General features: G+C 38.2%; 1 protein-coding gene across 1 annotated transcript in view; it reads left to right on the forward strand.

The window, feature by feature from the left end:
- The first annotated feature begins 9,922 nt into the window (after positions 1 to 9,922).
- RFTN2 (raftlin family member 2) overlaps positions 9,923 to 24,582 on the forward strand; it is a 77,464-nt gene continuing 62,804 nt past the window's right edge. The window contains 3 exon segments of the mRNA XM_020993613.2: positions 9,923 to 10,527; positions 10,900 to 11,104; positions 23,759 to 23,942. Coding sequence (XP_020849272.1) covers positions 10,966 to 11,104; positions 23,759 to 23,942 — 323 coding nt within the window. The 5' untranslated portion in view covers positions 9,923 to 10,527; positions 10,900 to 10,965.

A 24,582-nucleotide genomic window follows, 5' to 3' on the forward strand; every position in this document is an offset into this window, starting at 1 on the left:
GACCAGCCAATCGCTGAGCAGCGCGAGCCCAGCGCGCGAATACGTTGACGTCGCCCCGCCCCTACCGGAAGAGCCGTGCCGATGCTGAAGCGGCGAAAAGCGGAGGGGATGCGGAGGGATTGGTCCTGGCGGCTGTCAAGGCGCCGGCACCTTGTCACCTTTACCCGAGCGGGGCGTGGAGCCGCGTGAGCTCGGCTGGGACGTGTGAGCTGAGGCTTAGAGCCGCAGGGGCGCTCTCGTTCTCTCTGACAGATGACGTGAAGGGAGGGTCGGGGGAAGGATTTCTTCTCTTTCCACCAGATGCCTTGGGGGAGCGAGTGAACTTGGGTTTTTAATAAGTAGAAAGACCTGGAGGTGGAGGCGTCCACGGTGCTTGGCTGGGGTTCAGCGGCGCACTTCTGTGTAACGCCCTTTTACACACCCCTCGGGCCTGCGTGACCAAGCCAGTGAGGGCCCTGCAGTTACTATCCCATTTTACAGATGAAGGAACTGAGGCGCAGTAAGATTAAGAGATTTGCCCCGAGTGTTCCTGTTAATATCCTCCCCGTTTTATAGAGGAAGAAACCGAGGTCCGGAAGGATCATGTGACTTGCCCAGAGTCACCCAGCTAGCTAGTGTCTAAAGCGGAATTAGAACTTAACTCCCAAATCCAGCACTGTTTCCACTTGCATTGCTGCCAAATATACTAGAGAATACTGGTGGGTGGATTTTTTTTCTTAATTTTCCTTTTAATTATCATGAACTGGACAAACATGAACATTTTTCTTATACAAAAAAAAAGACTGCATATCAGTAACAGCCAATATTTACATAGCACTTTAGGTTTACAAAGCACCTCCACATTTGTTTTTTGTTTACTGATTGATTTATCTCCAGGAGGCAGCTAAGTGAACAAAACCCTGGACTTGGAGTCAGGAAGACCAGAGTTCAAATTCAGCCTCAGATGCTTTCTAGCTGTGTGACCCTAGGCAAGTCATTTAACCCTCTGTTTGCCCCGGTTTCCTCAGCTGTAAAAGGGGATAAATAATAGAACTTAACCTTCCAGGGTTGTTGTGAAGATCAAATGAGATGATTGTAAAGCTGGCACATATGCTATATAAATGTTATCTGTTATTGTTTAACAGAAGAGAGGGTTTAAGTGACTTGCCCAGGGTCAAACAGATAAAAATCTGGGGTACAATTTTTAACTTGGGTCTTTCGGACTCCGGGTCTAGCATTCTGTCCACCTAAATGCCTCAAGCTCCGAATCTTCAACTTGGGGCTTTTTGTTTGTTTTTATTTTTCAAATTTGACTTCGTTCTTCAAAATATCACTCTCCTGTTTCCATTCTGAACTTCTGGTTTTTTAAACGATTTATCTCTGTTCTTTTCTTTTTGTTTTCCCACCTTTTTAAAGCAGCACTCACTAATCTCTTCTTCCCCCAATACAGCTTTCTGATTACAATCAATAGTGTCAGCCCCGGGGGCAGCTAGGTGGCGCAGTGGATAGAGTACCCACCCTGGAGTCAGAAGGACCTGAGTTCAAATGTGGCCTCAGGCAAGACACCTACTAGTGGCGTGACCCTGGGCAAGTCACTTAACCCCATTGCCTAGCCAGAAAAAAGAGAAAAGTGTCAGTCCAAATATATATATGCTGATCAATTCAATAAGCTGCTCATCAAGCTGCACATTTAAATATTACTTCAAGTTTTACAAAGTGCTTTCCTTATAATAACCCTGTGAAGTAAATAGTGTTATTATTCTCCATTTGAATGTAAGTCAAGTTCCAAAGCTCATTGGTATGAGACTCTCTCCTTATTGGTGGAAATCAGTGTCCTGCACTGTTTAAGGATCCAGTGGGGTTGGGCAGGAGCCAGATAAAGGAAAACTCCAGGCTTCCAGTCTCTTTCTGTAGGAAAGAATATCCTTTGGGACATTCTTCCCTGATCCCGTATCAGCTTCTGGAAGCTGCATGTGGAGGGATCTCACCAAAGGGGAAGTTCCCCTGAGTCTGTAGTATAGCAAACTGGGGTTGATGACATGATAGAGACTACCAGCTCCTCTCACAGCAGCTTCTTCCCAGAGTCTTTTCCTTCAGCAACCTCAATCAGAGGGGTTTGGCATGGGTTATCTTTTCTCTCAAAGCTGGAAACTAGAAGTGCCCAAAGTGATGGTAGAGGCCAAAGAGAGTTGAAGCAAGTTCAAAGACTTGAAAAGATTTCTAGCTCAAGAGACCAAACCTCTCCTCTCTTATTCTGGACCACTCTGCCCAGCCCTTCACATAAGCAGGTACAGGGCATTAATCTCCACCAATGAGGAGAGAGTCCAATACCAATGGGTTCTGGGATTCAAGTTACCCACAGTAGGTGAGAAAAGAAGGAGACCAAGACAAGTGAAGTGATTTCCCTATACTCACAACTAAAAAGCACTGGAACTTATTTAGCCCAAGCTCCTGGCCCCAAATCCCAGGCAACTTTTTTTACACTACACTACCTGATTAAAATATATAAGCAGAATTTTCATATATTGTTAAATTTCATGTGTTGCTCCCTAAATAATTTCTGAAAATTAAAACCGGAAGAGTTTTGTTCAAATATTTAAAACATCTCTCAAAGGCCAAAGCAATATTCGTTTTTACCTCTAGGGAGCACTGCCAGTTATTGGTGAAGCAACAAACACACAGAATCACAATTTCATTTGGAAGAGATCTAATACACCAGCTAATCCAGTCAATACTCAAGAATTCCTCTATAATACCATCCACAAGTGGTCATTAGGCCTCTTTGAAAACCTCTACTTGGGGCAGCTAGGTGGCAAAATGGATAGAGCACCAACTCTGGAGTCAGGAAGGCCTGAGGTCAAATTCTGCCTCAGACACTTGACACTAGCTGTGTGACCCTGGGCAGGCCACTTAACCCCAATTGCTTCCCTTGCCAAAAAAAAAAAAACAAACCACCACCTCTATTTGGAAGGAACTCACCACCTCAATAAATGCCAATTTAGTCTAATTTGAAATCAGAGATCCTATCTTTTCACTGTCCAATTCAAGTCTGACCTGTTCAGTGAGATCTTCTCTAACTCCACCAGCCCACAATGATCTCTTACTGAATAGCACATGTCTGTGCCATCCATTGAGCAATTTTCTACCATATGTAGTTACTTTTCTTTATATAATAGTTCCTGTATTACCAAATTAACTATACAGGCCTTTAGGGTAGGAACTAAGTCTTAGACAATTCAACAAATGAATATTAAATATCAAGCCTGTTAAGTTCCCTAATTTCCAGAGAATTTTCAACACTGAATTTTACAATTCCGTGAAAAGGACCTTATAAATCAATCTTTTTATTTTATACTTGAGGAAACAAGCTCAGAGGTGTCATTTGCCCAAAGCCCCAAGGCTACTTTGCTGGTAGAACCAGCACTAAAAACAATGCCTTCTTGTCAACATGTTATCTAGAAATTAGTGGCTATGTACCTATCCTGACTAGGACTTAAAAGAGAGGCAGCATGATATGGCAAAGTGATTTCCCAGCTTTTTGGAATAAAAGAATTCTTTTTTAACCTCAGGGTTTTTTGTTTTATTTTTTAATGTGGTCACCTCCCATAGACATAGTGATTGTCATGTTAATATCTGTGTATTGAGAAAATACAGGATGACAAAAAGCTCCTATTGATTCTATGATGGCTTAGTAGAGTGCTGGGCTTCGAATTAGAAAGACCTGAATTCATATCCTCACATACTAGTTCTGTGATTTTGGGGAAATCATTTAACTTTTCTCAACCTCACTTTCTTCATTTCTAAAGTAGGGATAATAGGATTTGTAGCACCTACCATACAGTGCTGTTGTGGGGGTAAAATAAGATAATGCAAACAAAGCAAAACACTAAAACACTAGGCTGGATGTCCCAGAAGCATAATTTTAAGCTATTTTTAAAAATGTTTTTAAAATGTACTAAGACTTTTGGGATATCCTCTATAATGGTAGTTAATACTAATAACAATAGTATCTGCATATTTTAAAAAATAGTAATACATATATCATGAGTTTTAATCATTCTAGAAAAAGCATATTTGCTTATTAAACAAATCAAACTTAATATTTTAGAGCTAATTCAATATTAACATGACATTGTATTTATGGATTTGTAGATGCCTCAAAAATAATTCTGAGACCTTCCAGGCATCTACATGTTCAGAACCACCGGTATAGTAAAAAGAAAATTGAATCTGAAGTCAGAGGACCGGGGTTCAAATCCCAGTTCTGCTACTTTCTTCCTGCATAACCTAGCTTGAATCATTTAATTTCTCTGCACTGCAGTTTTCTCACCTCCTAAATAAAGAGGTTGGACTTGATTATCTCTAAGTAAGATTCTTTCCAGCTCTAAACTTGTTACTAAAAGTAAAGTGAACACTAGTAGTGACATTCCTTTATTACTGTAATAATAAATGACATATAGAAAGCCTTAAAATTTGCAAAGTGCTTCACATACATTATCTCATGTACTATAAGTATTATTATTATTGCCAAGGCTCAGGACAGTTAAGCAACTCCCCCCATGGTCACATAACTAAGTAAATGTGAGAGGCAGAATTCAAATCCAGGTTGAGAGATTTTATTGATGCTATTTATATTTTAAAACACTGTCATTTTCCAGTAATCCCTCCCACCTTAGAATCATCTCTTATAATAATGAAAAGCAGTTAAGCAAGACAAACTGGCAAATCAGCTATATCTGAGAGATGTTCAGCAATATTCCCACCCCACCCTCCCAACTCCTGACCCACACTAGTCCACCAGCTCTCTACTGAGAGGAAAATGTGTTTCATCATCAGCTTTCGGGAACTGATTAGACATTGTATATAGTCTGAATTCTGATGTATATTGTTTTTAAAATTTATATTACTATAACCATTGTGTTCATTGTCCTGTTTCTCCTTTCTTCTGGTTCTGCTACAAGTTTCTGTTTCTCTGAATTTCTTCTATTCATCATTTCATACACCTTGTTCAGCTTTTCCCCAATTGATGGGCACCTACTTTGTCTCCAATTTATTGCTATCACGGAATCCTGCTATGAAGTTTCTGGTACAGGGGTCCTTTCTCAATGTCATTCACCTTCTGGGAGCAAATCCCCAGTAGTGACATTGCTAGGTTAAAGCATACAAACAGCCCAACCACTTCCTGTTGGCATCTAGAAACAACTGGACCAATCCTTAGCTCTTTCAGCAGAGCATAATGTACATAAGCCTCCAAACACAGACTACCTCTATGCCACTTTTGACAGGTGGGAGGTAAAAACCCAAGGATTGATTCAACTCATGTTTCTCCATCCATATCCTTTTGATTGAAGTCCAGTACTCCACCCACTCTACCACCCCCTCTAAAAAGATTAGAAACAAAGGGTTTATTGTTCTGCTTACTTAAAAGGCTTAGATCAAAGAAGTAATAAAAATTATTTAGGTTATAATAATTCTTCATTATGCAGAGAGCCAGTTGCATCCTAGGTTTTTCTGTGATTCTTACCTTGAGATTCAGGAATCAATCCCAGACTCCATGACAGAAATGTCAGTGGTAATTTTACTAGATCACAAAATAAACAATACTCTGAGGACTTAATGTTGGAAACACTTTTTTTTTAGGCAGTTGGGGTTAAGTGACTTGCCCAGGGTCACACAGCTAGTAAGTGTGCTAGTAAGTGTCAAGTGTTTGGTCTGAGGCCGGATTTGAACTCAGGTACTCCTGACTTCAGGGCCAGTGCTCTATCCACTGTGCCACCTAGCTGCCCCTGGAAACACTTTCAAATGATACAGAACACAGGACATATTTAGAAATTTGGTCCCAGAGCTCAGCCATTTGTAGAAAGGCCTTTGGGTAATACTATTTCTCATGACCCTTCCATTTCATTTGTTTCAAATTACACAACTCAAATGGTACCTTCTACTGAGAAGTGGTATAGGTTATACAAATGGGTAAGTATTATACTCCTATACTTGAACAACATGTAGTCTTATTGGGGAGACAAAAGACACGCATATGAAAAAGTCAATGCTTCAAGACTTCAGGGATCTGTGGGTACTATCTCCATGCGCACACACACATGCTTTAGTAGATGGTCTCCATGAGTTGTTGTGGTAAAAAATTAAACACTTAGAAGCCAACATAGCAATTAGACAAATAACAGTTTTTTAAATGTCATTGACAGTTGAAAAATAGATGAGATAGCACAAGACAGGATAAGATTAATTATATTAAAACAAATTATATAGACGATAACTAATCCTAGAGAATTGCCACCACTATGTGGCTATAACTCAAACTATCATGTAGTCCTGGAGGCAACCCTTCTGTGTCAAGGATTCAGTCTTACCATGGTAACTCCAGAGCCTTTAATGATGTGGTTGTCTTTCACACAAAACCAGTCAGTCAGTCAATAAGCATCAAGTACTTATGTGCCAGGCCCTGTGCTAAGCACCAGGGATACAAAAAGAGTACCTGCCCTCATTGATCTCACAACCTAAGGAGGGAGATGACAAAGGAAACAAAATGTACAAGCAAGCATATGTAGGATAATGAGGAAATAACAAACAGGGGGAAGGCACTAGAATTAAGAAGGGTTGAGAAAGGCTTACTATAGTAAGAGGTGGGGTTTTGGTTGGGACTTAAAGGAAGCCAGGGAAGCTTCAATCGTGAAATGAGTCACCATAACACCATCAGCTTTTAAACATAAAACCTATACTTAATGTTATGGTAAAAAAAAAAAAAAAAGAATAATCATATCAAAGCTCTCAGTTTCAGGCAAGTAAAATAATCAAAGCATTGCAACTCAACTATAAACCTGGTTACACTCTCCTATTGTTGCACACAATGTCAGTGGAGAAAGTGGACATACACTTAGAGACACCTAACAAGGACAGCTGAGTAGAGAAATTCATGTTTCCCCAGTAGTAGCTGGAGGTGCAGTGGTTAGAGAACTGGGCCTGGAGTCAGGAAAACAAGTTAAAATCCCATCTCAGATCTTTACTGTGTGACCTTGGACAAGTCACTTAACCAGTTTTCTCAACTGAAAATTGGAATAATATGCCTAGCACATAGTAGACACTATGTAAATGCGTATTACTTTTTCCTCTTATGTTCGGGCCAGCTTACAACTACAAAATCAGCCTTGTCGTCTCAGTCCCTTCAGCTATTATCTGCATCAAGTGAAACCCCTTCTCTGCTAACCATTTCCATTCAGTTCCTTACCAGCTTCCTGTAGGGCAAGTCGTTTCCTTTCATGCTATTGAAAAAGTGACAAGCTGTTTCAACTAACAATCTCCCTTAGGGCACTAAGCAAGCAATATGTCATTGTATTAATAAACCATTACCTCAATCCAGAGATCTGCAAACTCCTCAGACTGGTGTTTGGCAATAGAAAGAAACTCACCCAGCTCTTCCCTCAGTAAAAGTCTGCCTGGTCCAATCACTTTCAAATCTCTTCTTACAGCAAAGAAGCTTCACAGTGTCTTTGCCCTTCTGTTTCTACTTCTCCCAACTATAGAAGTCAGTAAGGAACCAGCTAGGATCTTTGAGAGGTTTCCCCTTTCTCAAACAGTAGGTGGCACTGGAGAGCAATATCTCAAACTGCTTGAGTTCTGCCCCCTTCCATTGAGTACTCCTGCTTTTTCTTCAATCTAAGTAATTCCTCTCCTCCAATCAACACTCTGCGTTCCTAACACAACAGCTGGAACCTTCTGGTCAGCTTACTCTCCTCCTAGCTTAACTACACACTTGTTGGCTTCTTTACTGCTAGCATTTTCTCAAATCACAGCCTCCTGGGGGTCAATGACTCACCTTTCTATTATGAAACTGACTGTCCTTATTTAATCTTCTCATAATCTCCAAATAGTTATTTGATTTACCAGTTAGTAACTTATAACCTTCAAAACTAAAGACTTGTCATATCATTATCTGGGAGACTATGACGAAGCCTCAATCATTTATTTCTTTACCCTCCAACAAGTCTTCTCAGTCCATTCATTTGGGGGGCAGTTGTCAATCCAGTCCTCCTATTAGTCTTTGTCAATCTCCCACATTTTATCTGAAAACTTTTTCCCACTTAGGTTTTATTCATATTTCATACACAAAAGCTCTTTTGTCCCTTTTAAGAGTCACACTGTTCACATATGAAAGAGCTATTACCTTACAAAATGAAAAAACTGGCTTGAAAGTGGTCACTAGCCCAAGCTTCCACAGCCAGAAAGTGGCACAACTGGATTCAAACTCAAATCTTCTTAAGTACAATGCTCTTTCTTTTTTTTAAGGATTTTTTATTTACCGGACCTGGATCAGTGTTCTTTCCAACATACTAACCTGACTCATATATACCTATTCACATGAAAACCTTACTTGCCTGAAACCACATTTTCCTGCTACTTCCTGGCCATTTCTACACATTTCTGCCTACCCTAGGGCCATCCTTTTTATCCATCTAACCCTAGAACCTTGGATGGGATGCCAGACTCTAATAGGTGAGTTTTCCCCTGTGCCTCAACTACTAATGAGACATTAAGACTTTGTGTAGTCCAAAACCAGATCTCCTAGTCATTTCCAAACCATGCCCTATGTGTTCCCATCTCTTCCTAACTCCCCTTTATGCATTGTCTTCCCCCATTAAAATATAAGCTCTTTGAGGGTAGGAACTGTCTTGCCTGCATCTCTTTTTTATTTTGAGCACAGTGCTGTCAGTCATTCAACAAATAATGCTAGGCATAAAGTAAGCCATTAACAGAGTTTTTATCATCATTCTTTAAAAATACAAAACCTTAAACCAAGTGATCAAAGATAAATGCTTCAAATAGATGCTCTGCCACTGGAGTGGTCTGTGTTCACAAATACCGCAATAGACACCATTCATGATCTAGAGTTGGGATCTTAGAAATCATCTAGTTCAACCTTATTTTGCAGATGAAGAAACTAAGGCCCTGGAAAGGGGAAATTACTTTGTCCAAGGTGACATGGGCAATAAGTGTCAGAGCAGATTTTAGACTCAGCTCTTCCAATTGCAAATCAGTCATTTAGTTTATAAACATTTATTAAGTGCTGACTATATGCCAGGTGGTATGCTAAGAGCTAGAGATACAAATACTAAAAAGAAAGACAGTCCCTGCCCATTAGGAGATTACAATCCAATGGGAGAAAACACAGATGAAAAGCAGAGGGGAAGAAGGTACCCAGTACACAAGCATGATGAAGTCCAGAGTGTGGGCCCATGGGAAATGCAGAGATGGCTGGCCTGGGTCCCTTTCCTTAAAGAGAGGTTTGGGAAGACGTGACCATCCACCAATCAGAGGGGAAGAGAGCACTGATAAAGTATAAGTATTAAGGCTGATTGGATTTCCCAGGATGATGAGATTTCCCAGTGCTGAAGTTCCTGGGGACATGATGGAGAAGCCAAAGAACCCCAGAGGAGTGCAGCCATGTAGGAAATGAAAAAATTCAGGGCTCCTTCCATTATGTGTTTCAGATATGTATGAGTTTCAGATGTGTATGCTTTGCTAAGTTATGCTCTAAAAACTGAAACTTGATTATGATTGTTAAACTTAATTAGAATAGTGTAGGTATAGATAAAATCAGGTAAGACCTGCTATCAAATTCAGAATCTGAACTGTGATCTTACCAGCTATGTGACCCTTGATAAATCACTTAAACTCCCTGAGCCTCCGTTTTCTTATCTGTAAAAAGGTGCTACTATATTTGCACTACTAATTTCACAGGATTATTTTAAGAAAAGGGCTTGTAAACCTTAAATGCTCTATTGATGTATGTTATTATTGTTATTATTTAAAATAGTTTTCTTCTAAAATTTTCATTTCATTCCCCTACATAGAAATATATCAATCCTCTCTCTACTCCATAGATGATAAAGTGAAATCAACAGTCATTACTACTGAGCTGACACAAATTGTGCCTAGCCAAAGTTAAATATCTGGCTGTAATATTGTCAGTGTTCATTAATAATGATATTTCTGATGCTATAGAGACATTGTGATTAATTAGTATTGTAAGTTTTCTGTCAGTAGAGAAGTACTAGCATATTTTGAGAACTTGGGGGAGATGAGAGGGGAAAATCCAAAAAACTGTCTCTCCTTGGGAATTAAGTGGTGTAATGTTCCCACTTCCATTATGTTTGAGGTTTTCATCATTCTATTTCTGTGCTGTGATAACAGTATAATCTGTACCTTTTTAGCAAAAAGGAAATTCATGTGGAAAGAAAACAGGAAACAAATCCTCCAATTTCAAACAGGGACTAAAATATTTTTCTTTTCTCTCCTTTGCAAGGCAAGAAACTGTTTCCTCTCAAAGCCGACTTCCTTTCTGGAAATGATCTTCATTTCCAACCATGTTGAAAATCTGCTTTTTCATTCCTTCGCTCTGACTAGCCTTCTAATTTTTTTTCCTCCCTTGCCTTCTTGGTGGTAGGGGAAAAGGGAGGAGGGTTAGAATTGGAGGAAGAGAGGAAGGCAAAGGAGAATTGTTTGCTACTGTATGAGTACATCTTCTAATTGTAGGTAATTACACTCAAGTTCTCACTCTTGCCTCTTTATTTCAGTTCTCCAGCACCTCCTTATGATTCCGCCAACAGAGACGGACAAAGCACTCTTAGTGCCCTGTGCAACGGAGCCCTCACTGTTAGGGGGCTGGCTATAAATTGACGTGGCATGGAAAATCTCGACTAAGTTGTTGCAGCTTGTGTGTTTCTCTAAGATCAAGCCCGCTCTCCTGAAACTGTCGCTTGATCATGGGTTCGATGCTTCTGCATAAAAATGGATAGAAAATCCCTTCAGCTTCTTACTGGGAACTCAAAAGTTTTCTCCTTGGGGGTTTATGGCTTAGCTGTAAACAAAATCCAGGCAGTTAAGTTGGTGACTTTCTTTTTGCAGCTTGAACAACCGAATTTGCAGCGCTTCCCCCCCTTTCCTGCAATTTAATTCCTTGCAGATATTGCCATGGGGTGCGGACTTAGAAAACTAGAAGACCCTGATGATAGCAGCCCGGGAAAAATATTTTCGACACTGAAGAGACCACAAGTGGAAACAAAGACAGACTTTGCTTATGAATATGTATTGCTGGATTTTACTTTAGAAGGTATTTTTATCTTCTTTTTTGTCTCCTAAATTGTTTCAAAGAGAAGCCACTACTGATTTTTAAATGTTGGTTTATGCCTTTTTTAAAGAGATGGTCATATTCAGATTGGTCATTCAAGCCTTATGCTTTAAATTTAATGTTGTTGTAAGTAAACATGTTCAATTTCTTAGTTATCTTCTAAAAGTTTTCTTTAAACCTAGTTTATCTGTACTTTCTGGAAGTTGAGCAAAAGTGCTTGGAAAATGTTCCTTGCTGACTGAATCAAGTAACTGTTTCAGAAGGATCCATGATATATGTTCAGTTTTCAGAGGAATTAGCCATAACCATAGTGACAGTATAAGAAAGAAAGAAAAGTCTGAGGACAAACACATGATGTATTTGAGTCCTGTAGGTTTGATGGAAACGGTCTTTCAGGTTTTAAAATTTATTTCTTTTTCTAAGCATATTATCATTGTAAGTGATCATTTCACATTTTGACTGAACTAACTTGAAATTTGTATGGATGGCTTAGCGGTAGCCAGCTCAGTGCAGGACACTTCCTTTTGCTGGGTGTCCTGTCTGGAACAGAGAAACTCCCTGTTCCAGAAAGTTGAAAACACAAATAAACAACCCCAGATGGCAGCCCTCTGGGAACGTAGGCAGCTCTGCTCCATAGATACTTTGGCCTCACATTTTACAATTAACTATTTCTTTAGTGGCTTTATAATACTGGATGACTGAACTGATAAAATTGACCATTGTGGGATTAACAGAAACACCCCGTTAATCTACAACTTTTTAAAAGATAAAACTGCAATCATCTGGGGATGTTAGAATTTTCAAACAGCAATTTTAAAACTTTCACACCAAAAGTTTCTATTGTGAAATTTTAATGAACTATACAATTATTGATGCATGAAGCTTAATACTAAGCTATCACACTATGCAGAAAATCATATTTATTTTCTCAATATAAGAGCACATTATTAATTTGCTTGATTTGCTCAGGAAACAACATGCCTTTGTGCAAGAGTTAACTAATACTACTACTAATAATAACAACAACTATAGAGTACCCTATGTTTCTTTGTCAAAAATTTGATTGGCTAGCATATAAATTCCATTATGGTGTTTTGCTATAAATAATGGTTAAATACGTGTAGATACCTGTATGTATACAGGATTTTCAAAAAATCTTAACTGTATTTTGAAAGCTGCACTAAAACTTTTGGAACACCCTGTATTTTTTTAAGGTATATTTAAAAGCGACTATTTTTCTTAAGCTACTTGTATTCTTTAAAATTACCATATTTTTATTTTTATTTTAACTGTAAATCAGTTGTGATCATTGCAGTCAACTGTAAATGAGAGATTTGGGTACTAAAATCAAGCAAATTTTTCTTCTAAAATAAAACATGAATTTTCCTTAATACTTTTTTCCAGAAATGTCACATATGAAAAAATATATAGTGTTTCTATTCCAAATAGCTGCTTTCTTTGAGATTTAAGATTAGTTTCCCTAAATCCATAGTACATGTGTTCACACTCAATAACCCTCAACAACTTTCAGCTATTTATAAAAATGGGGGCTAGAGCCATTTTGAAATGGCGTTTTAAGACTTGCTATTTGCTCTTTTCTTTATGAAATCTACCATATAACTCAAAATATCCTGGGAAGGCCTCAAACTTATTCCTCCCAGATACAGCATAACAGTCTTAAACAAGTTTGTGTTAATATGAGTTATCCCAAAATCAAAAAGATGAGTGTAGCATCAGAATTCAGTCTAGTTCTATTAATCTAAGCCATCCTTCCTGGAAACTGTCACTCCTACCTATTGTTTGAACTACCTTTGGAAATTAATAGAGTATTTAAGTGAAAATGATGTTCTTTATCATTAAGGGAAGGAGTGCAGATACACACGTGTACATATATATGCATGCATGCATCTGCTGACCTTTAATGTATGCACTCATATGTACACCTGGTTCCCATTTGGTGTAGCTGCCTAACTCTCCTCATGCTGCATTACTTATGCTACCTCTCCCAAACATGATCTTTTTTCATCCGGCCCATGCCTGTGAATCGGAAATCATCTTCTAGCTCCCACAACTTTCTCACTCCATTCATTTTCTGAGCTTTTTCTGTCCTGTAGTATTTCCATCTGCCCGATCTCACTTCCATAGACAAAGGAGAAATGGGGAGATGTGTTCACAAATCTCTGCCTTCCATTCATCCCTGAACAGAGAGGTCCATGTGGTGCATTTGATTTCTTGACTTCTCCTCATTATACCGACTGGATTGTAGTGACATCTCCTGCTATCTACCAGAGGCTGATTTCAGAGCAACCTTTTGGGAAACAAAAGAGGCAGCTTACACTTGCTAGTATTCAAACTGAGCCTACTTTCTACCTCATTCAATTTCATCATCCTTGTCAGCCTGGGACATACTTTTCCTTCTCTACTCTTCATCCCAAAGGCAAGGCTGGGACTGGGCTTCTAGGGAAGGCAAGGTGCCTTTTGAAGCTTCTATCATCACATGTTGTTTTGATTATAATTTTAATGAACTGTTTATTTTCTAATCCATTCCATGGCCTTTGTCTGGCTGAGTCAACTGTATTACAGGTTAAATTGCAAATAAGATTACATGAAATTTCCACTGTGCTATTTTGGCTAAAATGAATGAAATGTTTCATCCTTTTTATCACATCACTTCCTATAGACTTTAAAGTTTAGGGAGGCTCACAATTGCCTTAAAAAAATCAAACCTAAACTCCTTAAACATCTATTTTTGGGCACATACACACACACACACACAACACACCACACACACACACACAGAGCACTTGTTACTCATGCTACACCCCTTCCCAATTCTTCCTACTCTGGAAATTCCCTTTAATTCCCAGTATATGTCTGTTTATATTCTGCTGCAATCAGAAAATCTCCTCACAAAGTAAGAGACTTAAACTGCAGGCAGGTTTCTTCTGCCCTTAAGCTATTAAATGCAATATTCTTCCTGTTGGAATATTCTTCTGACTTCCTGTCTTCCTTCAAAACTCAGGTCTTCCCCTGAGATCATTTCAGATGAATCTTTTTAAGTTAAAGCCATCCAATTACTATTACTTTTATTCTCTGTTCAGCTAAAAATCTTTATTTATATATCTCTATTTAAAGTTTGCCTTTTGCTGGAGACACTAACTTTCCCTTACTCAACATTCACTTACCAAACATTTGTTGAGTGTTTTCTAGAGGGACAAAGTTGTTCTAGGTGCTGGTGGGTTCATACAGATGTTTGAAGGAGCTCAGAGAAGAATCACTGTTGATCTGCTTTGTCTTAAGCTGTGTGCTAGGTGATACCATACTCAGTCTGCTCATTTGATTACTGGAATGCATTGGTTTTCAAAATGCAAATTCCTGGTTCTTTAGTTATTAATGCCTTTTCTGACAATGTGCTTACAAAATAGCAGAATGTAGTGATAGCTTTTAAATTCTCATTTATTAAAGGAAATGGTGAGTTGTCTGTTTTCTAAATGTTGGGATATGATCTTGGAGTATCATTTAGTAACACTGAAAAATATTTGCACATGTGTTATTTTTCTTCTTCAAACTGGACTTCCAGAATGCAGTCAGTCATAGCAAAATTAGGTCTTTAGAATTTTTATAAATATTCATTGACTGCTAAAACAGATAAATTTGTCATAGAACGTAATAAAAGATCAGATTATAGGTTCCTTATTTAGGAAACAAAATCTACTAAATAAAATGTTATTAAACTTCTAGCTTCTTCCATTGGAAGTAAAACAAGAGATTCTTATCATCAAGAAGAACAAAAAAAAATTACAGGAAAGTCAGTTATGGACAAGGCATTATGCTGAGTACAAGAGAATACAAAAAGGCTAAAACACATGCCTGCCTTCAAGAATCTTAGATTACATAGCAGAAGAGGCAAAACTTATAGGTGAAAAAGATAAATTATAATACAAGGTAGCATATACGTGCCAAATGAATGTACCTAAAATGCTCCAGGAATTCAGGGAATGAAGATGTCATTGTGTGCTCAGGTAATTAAGGAAGACTTCATAAAGGAATTGGGACTTGAACTGGCCTTTTTAAGAAGGGTAGCACATAGACAAGTGGAAAAGAGGGGAAGACAGTTCTCATAGATGGAATGTCATGAGCCAGGGCACAGAGACAGGAATGTGCAATGGCATCTTCATGAACAAATGAGTGAAGTTGTTTGACAAGACCAGAATTGTCTAAGGGAGTAGTGAGAAGTAAGGTTAGTTAAATAGGTTGAATCAGATTGTGGAAGGTTTGAATGACAAGCTTAAGCATTTGGACTTTTTTTTTTAAGCAATGAGAAACCACTGAAAGTTTTAAACAGTATTTCTAGAAATCATAGTTATGAAATTAATAGCAACCTGCAAGATCATTTGTTTCTCTTCTTAAAGAAGTATGAAAAGATGGGTGGTCATTGTTGTTGAGTTAACAAGGGCAAAGGAACTCAGAGGTATAATCATCACATTCCAGCCAAAACAACTTACCTTAGTTTCCACTGTTTGAAAGAAGAGCCCTTCACTAATGTTACTGGCACAGAATTAAGACTATCAAGTAAAAGGCTCAGACTTTAAATGCAGGTGCTTTTATAAAGAAGTGAACATTTTGATGTACTTTGGGGTGTACTTTTTACCTCCTTCAAACCCTGACACTGCCTTGTATCCTTCCCCTCCTGGCGATCCTTCATTCCCACTAAATCTTCTTTGCTCTTCCTGTACTCAGTCCCTTAATATTCTTTTTATTTATTTGTTTGTTTGCTTGTTTGTTTTGGAAGCAGATCATATAGCTAGCTAGTAAGTGTCTGAGGCCACATTTGAACTCAGGTCCTCCTGACTCCAGGGCGGGTGCTGTATCTACTGCACCACCTAGCTGCCCCCCACCTTAGTATTCTTAATATTCTCTCAGGCTCTTTGCCCCACTCTGACTTTCCTTTGCTTCAGACCCAGCCTTGACCCCATGATTAGTCATTGTAATGCTTCACTAGCCACCACTGTAGAATCCATGCCCCATCCCTGCCATCCAAATTCTCATCCATGATAATGTTTGCTGTCCAATTTCTTTGCTCCTGCTAAAAGAACTGCAGATGGACATTGCTGTAGAAAATTAGGAAATCAGCTGGACCCACTGCAAAAGTCTGGTCTTTCAATTCCGGAAGATCTAAGTACAAGTCCTGCTTGTAACATGCTACCTGTGTGACACTCAATACCTCCTGGCAACTCTAATACAGTGAGTTATAGATGAGTTGCAGACTTGTATCAGACGAGGGAGTTTCCACACTGGGAGGGCTCCACAATGATGAGATCATAGGTTCTGACTTCCCATCCCCACCCCCCACCCCACACACACGTCTCAAATTGCATTCTTTCTACTGCTTGATAATCTTTCCGTGATTATCATTGACTTCCTGTCTCATTCCCCATGGGAATTGTTCCAACCGTTGCTTTTTTTTTCTCAACCCTAACAGTACCCTGCACCCAAACACTCAGAGTATGTGACCTAGGCTCCTACTTTACTGAAAAGATTGAGGCCATCTAAAGTGAACTTCAGCTACCTTCCTCTATTCCTCAAAACTTCTCATCATCAACATATTGACATATCCTTTGTTCTCCTTACCTCTAGATAGAATCCCTATTCTTCACTAAATTTAAATTCATCCTTCAGTCTCTACTTATCACTGGCTTCTTGCTTATGAATATGTTCAAGTCTCCCCAATCTTAAAAAAAGTCTCTCTTTGATGCTTCTATTCTATCAATGTACCATCCCCTTCTGTGTAAAATTTTTTATACCCAATCCTTCCACTTCCCTGAGTTTTTATTGAAATTATTTTCTCAAAGTCAATGATAACTTCCAAATCCTTGATCTCTACAGCCTTTGACACTATGGATCACTCCTTCCTTCTGGATACTTTCTCCTCTCTTGACTTCAAAGATATACTCACTCTCCTGCTTCTCCTCTTACCTCTTTCACTACTTACTCTGTCCTTCCCTGGGGAAGGACTCTTCATCCTCCCAACAAGCCTTTAACATCAGACTTTGTTCCTGGGCTTCCCTCTTTATATTCTTCTTTGGAAATGTCATTCACTTCAACAACTACCTCTATGCAGATAACTCTCAAAATTTAAATCTCTAGTCCTGACCTCTTTTACTAACTTTGGACCTGCATCTCCAATTGTTTCTGAAAAATCCTTTCTTGTCTATCCCACCAAAGCTCAAATTCAACAGATCTAAAACAAAACTTATGAACTTCACCACAAAACTTGTTCCTTCTCTGAATCTGTTTTTGTCTGTGACATCATTAACCATTCTTCCTATGTTCAGAATCTTGGAATTATTATTGACTTCCTTCTCCGTTGTCTCTCATATCCAACAAATTATCATGTCCTATAAATTCTGCCTCCAAAATACCTCTCACATTTATCCCATCCTCTCTATTATGCCTTCCACTACCCTAGTACAAATCCAAATTATCAACCATCTGAATCATTCCAAGAGTCTCCTAATAAAACAGATGGGCTTTTGTGATTTTAAGGTTTGGAATTAAGGAGCCATTAGTAGGGATATTTGCTGCATGTCATTCAGTCCTTTGTCAGATCTTGTTTTATAAACTGATGATACAAGCTTTGTCTTCACACTAAATATTTTTCATTTGTTCATTTGTTTGATAAGTATTTACTGAATGCCTGTTATGTACATTGCACTATGCCAGAATCAAATGAGTTAACACATGAAGCTCTATATAAATGCAAGCTCTCATTACTATTACTTGCAGAGATCAAGGGAGGGATATAGTAAGAAAAAGAAAGCCCTCCAGAGCTTATAACATAGTCGAGAAATAATCAGTACACAGATGAAACATTTTAGTAATCATGTAAAACTGTTTGTGGCTAAGAACTAATTTGTGGCTAATTTCTTTGGATTGTGTTAAATACATGGTATTGGTATTTTCTGGCATCAACAACATTTTTTCATTCAGGTGCTCATAAAAATCCTTTTAGTTTATTAAGAACCACAAGAGATGTGAACTCAACAAAAAGAGACAAAGTTATCACCATTGCAATTCCCAAGTACCTTAGCACAGTGCCTGGCATGTAATAAATGTTTAAAAAATGCTTATTGGCTGACTTGTTTCACAGACTTTATCAGAATCACTGAGGAATAAGGAATGTAATTCCACCTGAGTGAATTTTCCACATAACTGATGTTTATTCTTTTAAAACTATTTTACAATTACTTTACTAAAACATATTACACACTCCTAGGCCTCTTCGATGGAGAATATTGAACATAACAGTGAGGGAATAATATATATTAGGTAGATTCCAAACTGAGTAACAGAGTCCAAACAGTAGTTATTAATGGGTGGATGTCAACTTGAAGCATGTTATTTACTGGACTAGGGCAAGAGATCTGTCCTTGGTTCTGTGTTATTCAGCATTTTTATCAAGAAAGTATAGATAACATGCTTATCCAATTTGCAGGTAGCCCAAAGCTGGAAGGGATAGCAAACATGAAGGGCGACAGAATAAGGATCCAAAAAAAATGATCTTGACAGTTTGGAACAATGGGCAGAACCTAATAAAATGCAATCTGATAGGGATAAAAAGGGTTTCAAAAAATCAACTGCCCAAATATGAGATGGGGAAAATGTGGCTAGATAATAGTCTGTGAGGAAAAATCTGGTTCTCTGCATGGTCAGTATGACAGTATGATATGGCAGCCAAAAAAGCTAACAAATTCTTTGATTATTTCCAGAAGTAAAGCGTCCAAAACAAGGGTGGTGATAGCTCTGCTGTAGTCTTCAAACAGGTCAAAGCCTGTTTGGTTTGGTTCTAAGTATCACATATTAGAAATGATATTAACAAGCTGGAGCATGTCCAAAAGAAGGCACCCAGGATGATGAGGGTACTAGAACCCATGCCATATGGAGATCAGTGAAAGGAATTAGTGATATTTAGTCTGGAGAAGGGAAAACATTATATCTAAACATATTAAAATAGAAGAGGAATTAAGCTTGTTCTACTTGGCACCAGAAGACAGAATGAGGAGCAGTAGGGTTGAACTTTCACAGGCAGAATTAAGATATTAACATGATGAAAAATTTTTCAGTAAGAATAATCAATATTTTTCTCATACCTTACTTGTCCTAATTATTCCTACTACCTGCCCCCTAATTCTGTGCTGCCTCTTTTACTCCCTTTCCTCACTTTCTGTATACTGGAAGTACCCTTGGGCTTTTTGGCCCTTCCCAGGATTTCCAAATAAGTAAGAGTAAATTAGACAGGCATGTCTTTAGCTTCACAGTTGCCCACTCTTTCTGACTATTCTTCCCCAGTGTTTGGCATGGTAACACAGGATGCAGATGGGTAAGTGCATTCATACAATAGCAGAAACTTGGAATTGAGACCTTAGAGATCAAAAAAGCTTATACAAATATATGAAATAAATATGGAGAAAGTCTTGTTGTAATTTAATTCAGCCTACCACTACCTGCAAAATCCCTGATAGATCATCATATTCCAGCCTCCGTTAGAAATATACCAGTGATGGAGAACTCACTGCTTTGCAAAACATCCCATTCCTTTGTTAGATACTTCTAATTATTAGAAAACTCTTTCCCCATATTGAGCCAAATCTGCCTTCCCATAAATTGCAACCACTGGGTCCAGGTCTGTCCTCTGGAACAATATACAAAAAGTCTTTTTCCATATAACCCTTCAAATATTTTATTACTGGTTTGTTACATCATTTTCAGTATTGTCCAACTCTTTGTGACCCCATTTGGGGTTTTCTGGACAGAAATACTAGAGTAGTTTGCCATTTCCAACTCATTTTACAGATGAGGGAACTGAGGCAAACAGGGTGAAGTGACTTGCCCAGGGTCACACAGCTAGTAAGTGTCTGAGGCCAGATTTGAATTCAGGAAGATGAGACTTCCTCACTGAAGGCCCAGTGCTCTATCCACTGTGCCGCCTAACTGCCCCATCTTATCTTCACCATGCTGAATATCCCCATTTTCCTTCACTAGTCTTCACGTGACTTGATATTCAAGCTACTCATCATCCTAGTTGCTGTCCTTTAGAGTTACTCCAGTATATCAGTACCCATCTTAAAATGTGGCTTTCAGAACACTGATCACAATAACCTGGATGTGATCTGAAGCAGAATAGAGTATTGTGGGAATATTCTCTCTGAATGCTTCCTTTGAAGGTGCTGTGATTTCATCAGTGGCCAACAGAGATGGAGACATTTCTGTGTTTTTTCTCCATGTCTCATTCATATCTTAATGCTTTCATTTTTGCAAGTCTCTGGAGACTCTTTTTTATTATTTTTGTATCTCAGGCTTACCAATGTACCAATACAAATTTTCATGAGTACTTTCTCTTCCCTTGGCTTCCATGATATTGTGCTCTCCAGGTTTTTCTCCAATTCTCATGGGTTCTTCTCTGTCTTCTTGGCTAGTCCTCCTCTTCATCCTGCCTGCAAAGTATGGACACTACTAAAAGCTCTGTCTTTGACTTTCTTTTCTTCCTTCCTCTTTTCTTTTCTCCCTGCATTCTTTCCCTTGGTAATTTTGTCACCTCCCATGGTTTCAGTTTTCGCCTCTCTGCAGATGAAGCCCAGTTCTCTCTGAGGTAGGTAAGTGGTACAGTGCACAGCATGCTGGGCCTGAAATCAGGAAGGCCTGAGTTTAAATCTGGCCCTAGACACTTAATAGCTGTGTGACTCTTGGCAAATCATTTAACCTCTGTTTGCCTTAGTCTCCTCAACTGTGAAGAGGGGATAATAACCACACCTATCTCACCAAGTGGTTTTGAGGCCCTAATGAGATAACATTTGTAAAGTGTGCTTAGAACAGTACTTGGCACTAGTAGGCACTATATAAATGCTTACTCCCTTCCTTTGCCTTTACCTTCTCTATCTCTAGCCTTCTTTGATGTCTCTCCCAAGCAATTATTCCTCCCTCTTTGAATCTCTTAGGCCATTCTATTTGATTTTTCCTATGAATCTAAACATTTACCAACTTGTATCAGTTATTTGTATTTATGCTTCATTCCCCTCTACAATTCCCACTAAACTGTAAGCTCCTTAAGGGCATAAACTGTGCCATTTCCATTACAGTAACAAGGAGAAATTGGTAGGTTCTATAATTAATGTCTGAGAGAGAGAACAACAGTCAGATCTGTAGTGCATTTTTTCTCTCCTGTCAATAGTATTACATCACAAATTCTAGCATAATTGTTTTCATTTTGAGGATCCAAGCATTTGATAGGACTAAGATTTTTCAAGTATGTTTGTTTTCCCTGCTTTACATATAGCCTGTTGGTGGACTCCCAACTAGGATATATGCCAAGACTGAGAGGGGCTTCAAAAGCCCTAAGAGATCAAAATACAGAGAAGGAGCAAAATAACTAGGCTGACATCCAGGAAGGATTCTGAGCCCAAGCTAATGAACAATTATAGCAAAGCACACCCACTTATATAACCAGCTTAGTACAAATGGCCAGCAACAAGGGTGGTATTTCTGTGGGCCCTAAGACATATAGTAATTGTAAGCAGCTTTTTCAAAAGTAATTTTAACTGTCTTTTTTACTTTTTTCCAATTTTTAGATATATTTTACAATCTCAGCTGCCTAGTAGCCTAAAATAACGAATATTTTTTTAAAAGAATCAAATTTCTTAAAAGTTCCTTGTCTTTTTAAGAAAAGACAGCATATAGTCTGTTTTTTTTTAAACTTAAAATAAAGTTGGTTATTTCAGTACTTCAAAGATCCATGATTTAATCAACGTTGGTCTTTCCTCTGCCAACATAGCTCACAACTCCTAGGCTTTAGCAGACAAGTCTTTGTGAGTTGCTGTGGCCAAAAGGAATTATCGCCCTGTGGCCATTTGGGTAATGAGTCTCCCAGTTTAGCTAGACTGGTTCTCAGTCATCAGACACACACCTCATTCCAGGCTCACATTTGAAATTTTTCCAGATTGGTAGGGACTGCCAGACTTGTGCTTTATTGGCATAGTCTAAGAACCCAAGGCATGGACCATCCATGCCTTGATGAATTACTGAAGTAGGGCTTTAGGTACCATTGTGCATTTTAAAATATATCCATTATGTGACAGCTTTAATTGAGTCATAAAAGTTATATAATAGGTGCATAGTAATTGAAATACAGTTTTAATTGTTGGAGCAAATGATAAAAACACATCATATTTGAAAACATTTTTAAATGGCCTGTATTTGCTAAGATCCTATAGTGCTTTCTTTGGCTATCATATGTTCTTAAAATCAGCTTATTTAATTTTATCCCTTGATCAACCACGACTATACTTTAGGTCTTCTTTTAGTTTTAAATGTTTTTATTTATAAATCAGGGCTAGTACTCAAAATTCTACCCGAAGTAAAAACAAATGGGATATTTTAAAAGATGTAACTACAACCAAACAGGGCTGCATTATTTAAAATGAAGCCCAGCTGTTTCTTAAAAGTCCAACATTATTCTCTTTGTTTTCATTCCTGCTGTTAATGATGAAGAGGAAATACTTAAATAGATGATTACTTTAAAGCAAAAAGAGGGATGAAAAGTTGTGGGAAATGGAATGGCCTGGGTTGTTATGGCTTTCTGTTTTGAATGTTTATAGAGGTTCAGGAGAAGTTGGTATATACTCCAATTGGTGGCGGATTTCTACTTCAATTGCATGGGTCAGAACCCGTGGGTGTTACATGGTGGGTAATAGGGGGTGGAGTATTTCCTCTGATCCTTTTTCCTCATCTGTTTCTTAACCTCCTTCCTGTGCTAATGCATTCAACAGCGTTTCTTTGCTATAAGGCACTGGCAGTGCTTCAGGGGGCCAATGTCTTAGATGACTGTACCTGGAAATTATTTCATGTTTTATTATTCAAGGAGATCATTAAATTACAAGTCTATTTCTAGATGTTGGTTCTTGATTGTTTTCCAGGAAAATGAAAACTCAGAGCTTTTTTAAAAAAGTTGTTTTTGTAGTTGTATTACTGACTTTAATTTCATATCCCATCTGTTTTGTATTTTATAGACGGTGCTAACTATAGCCTACTTAAAGATTTTAGTTGAATTGTACATTTTATACATTCAAGTTCCTTTATATTTAGAGTTTTGACTTATTGAAAAGTATTTAATGTGATTTTTTACTGCAAAATATTTAGGCAGTTTTTAGACTTTCTGTAACAAACTATCATGTAGAATATAGATGTTTTTATTATAACATAATTTGAAATTAAGTTGCATCTGTGGCAGTCATATGCCACAGATTTGCCAGAACTATCTACAGTTCAAGGATGATAAAGTGCACCTTTAAGAAGAAAATATTTGTCAGACTATGTGTCCTGATTTTTGGTTCAAAAAATATGATGACCACAGCCATGTTGATTTTTTTTTGTTATTATTAATAGACATAGGCAGTACTGTGTGAGCAGATTTTATGACCTATTATATTGCAAGTTCCTAGAAAGTGGGAACTCTGTCCTATTTATCTTTGCATCCCATCAGGGACGAGCACAATACCTTACACATTTAGATTGCTTAATCAACATTTGCTGAATTGAATTGAATTGAACTATTATGCTTTCCTCTTTCTTTGCACATTTCAGCCTCCTCAAATCCAGAAGTTATCAAGATCAGCTCAATTCTGGATATAGCACCAAAAGTTGAAGAATATTACATTAAAGGCTATATTGTAGGAGCTGTTCACCCTGTTATATTATCTGTTGGAAGAAGAAGACACTTGCCAGCAAGCCATCTGTATAGAGTTGTACTGTCTCGTTTAAAATTAAGGTATGTTATGCCAGGAAAAGGATGTCATTACTTATTTTTAGTTGAATAAATGAATTTTTACAAATTCATTTCACAATACAAAGATTGTTTTATAGATCCTGTCTTCTCTTGACCCAGTGAAAAGCTATTTCAGTGATGCTCAGTGTTCTACCATTGAATATCATTAATTTACCTCATCCCCAACCCTTGGTCGTCCATTATTCCTACCTGCTGACACCCACCATCTTCCATCTCCACTCCTACTCTGTATCAGTCAAGTACTCCAAGAAGGAATGAAGAAACTATGAGTAAGTCTTCCGCAGATCTGTGCTATCTGACCTCAAAAGGTTCTCCATTACTCTATGACGATTCTTGTATTCATTTTTTTAATTGCTGCCATATAATCCATAGGAACTATTCCTCTTTCCTCAAGTGCACAAATAGATTCTCTTTCTCCTCATTCTTAGTAGATGACCTCTTCTGCTTCTCTAAGATCAAAGCTGTCTGAAGTGAGTTTCCTCAGATTACCTCCTGACTTGCTGAGTATCGAGGAGGAGGAATGAATGTCCCCACCACTGGTCAGTATAGGGAATTAAACTGTGTAATGAAGTTACTTTAGTAATAAGATACTTGGCTGAGTAGTCAAATCTTTAGGATGTAA

The sequence above is a fragment of the Phascolarctos cinereus genome, unplaced genomic scaffold, assembly GCF_003287225.1.
Source record: "Phascolarctos cinereus isolate Bilbo 61053 unplaced genomic scaffold, phaCin_HiC Scaffold_726;HRSCAF=1367, whole genome shotgun sequence".
In the NCBI taxonomy this organism is placed as follows: Eukaryota; Metazoa; Chordata; class Mammalia; order Diprotodontia; family Phascolarctidae; genus Phascolarctos; species Phascolarctos cinereus.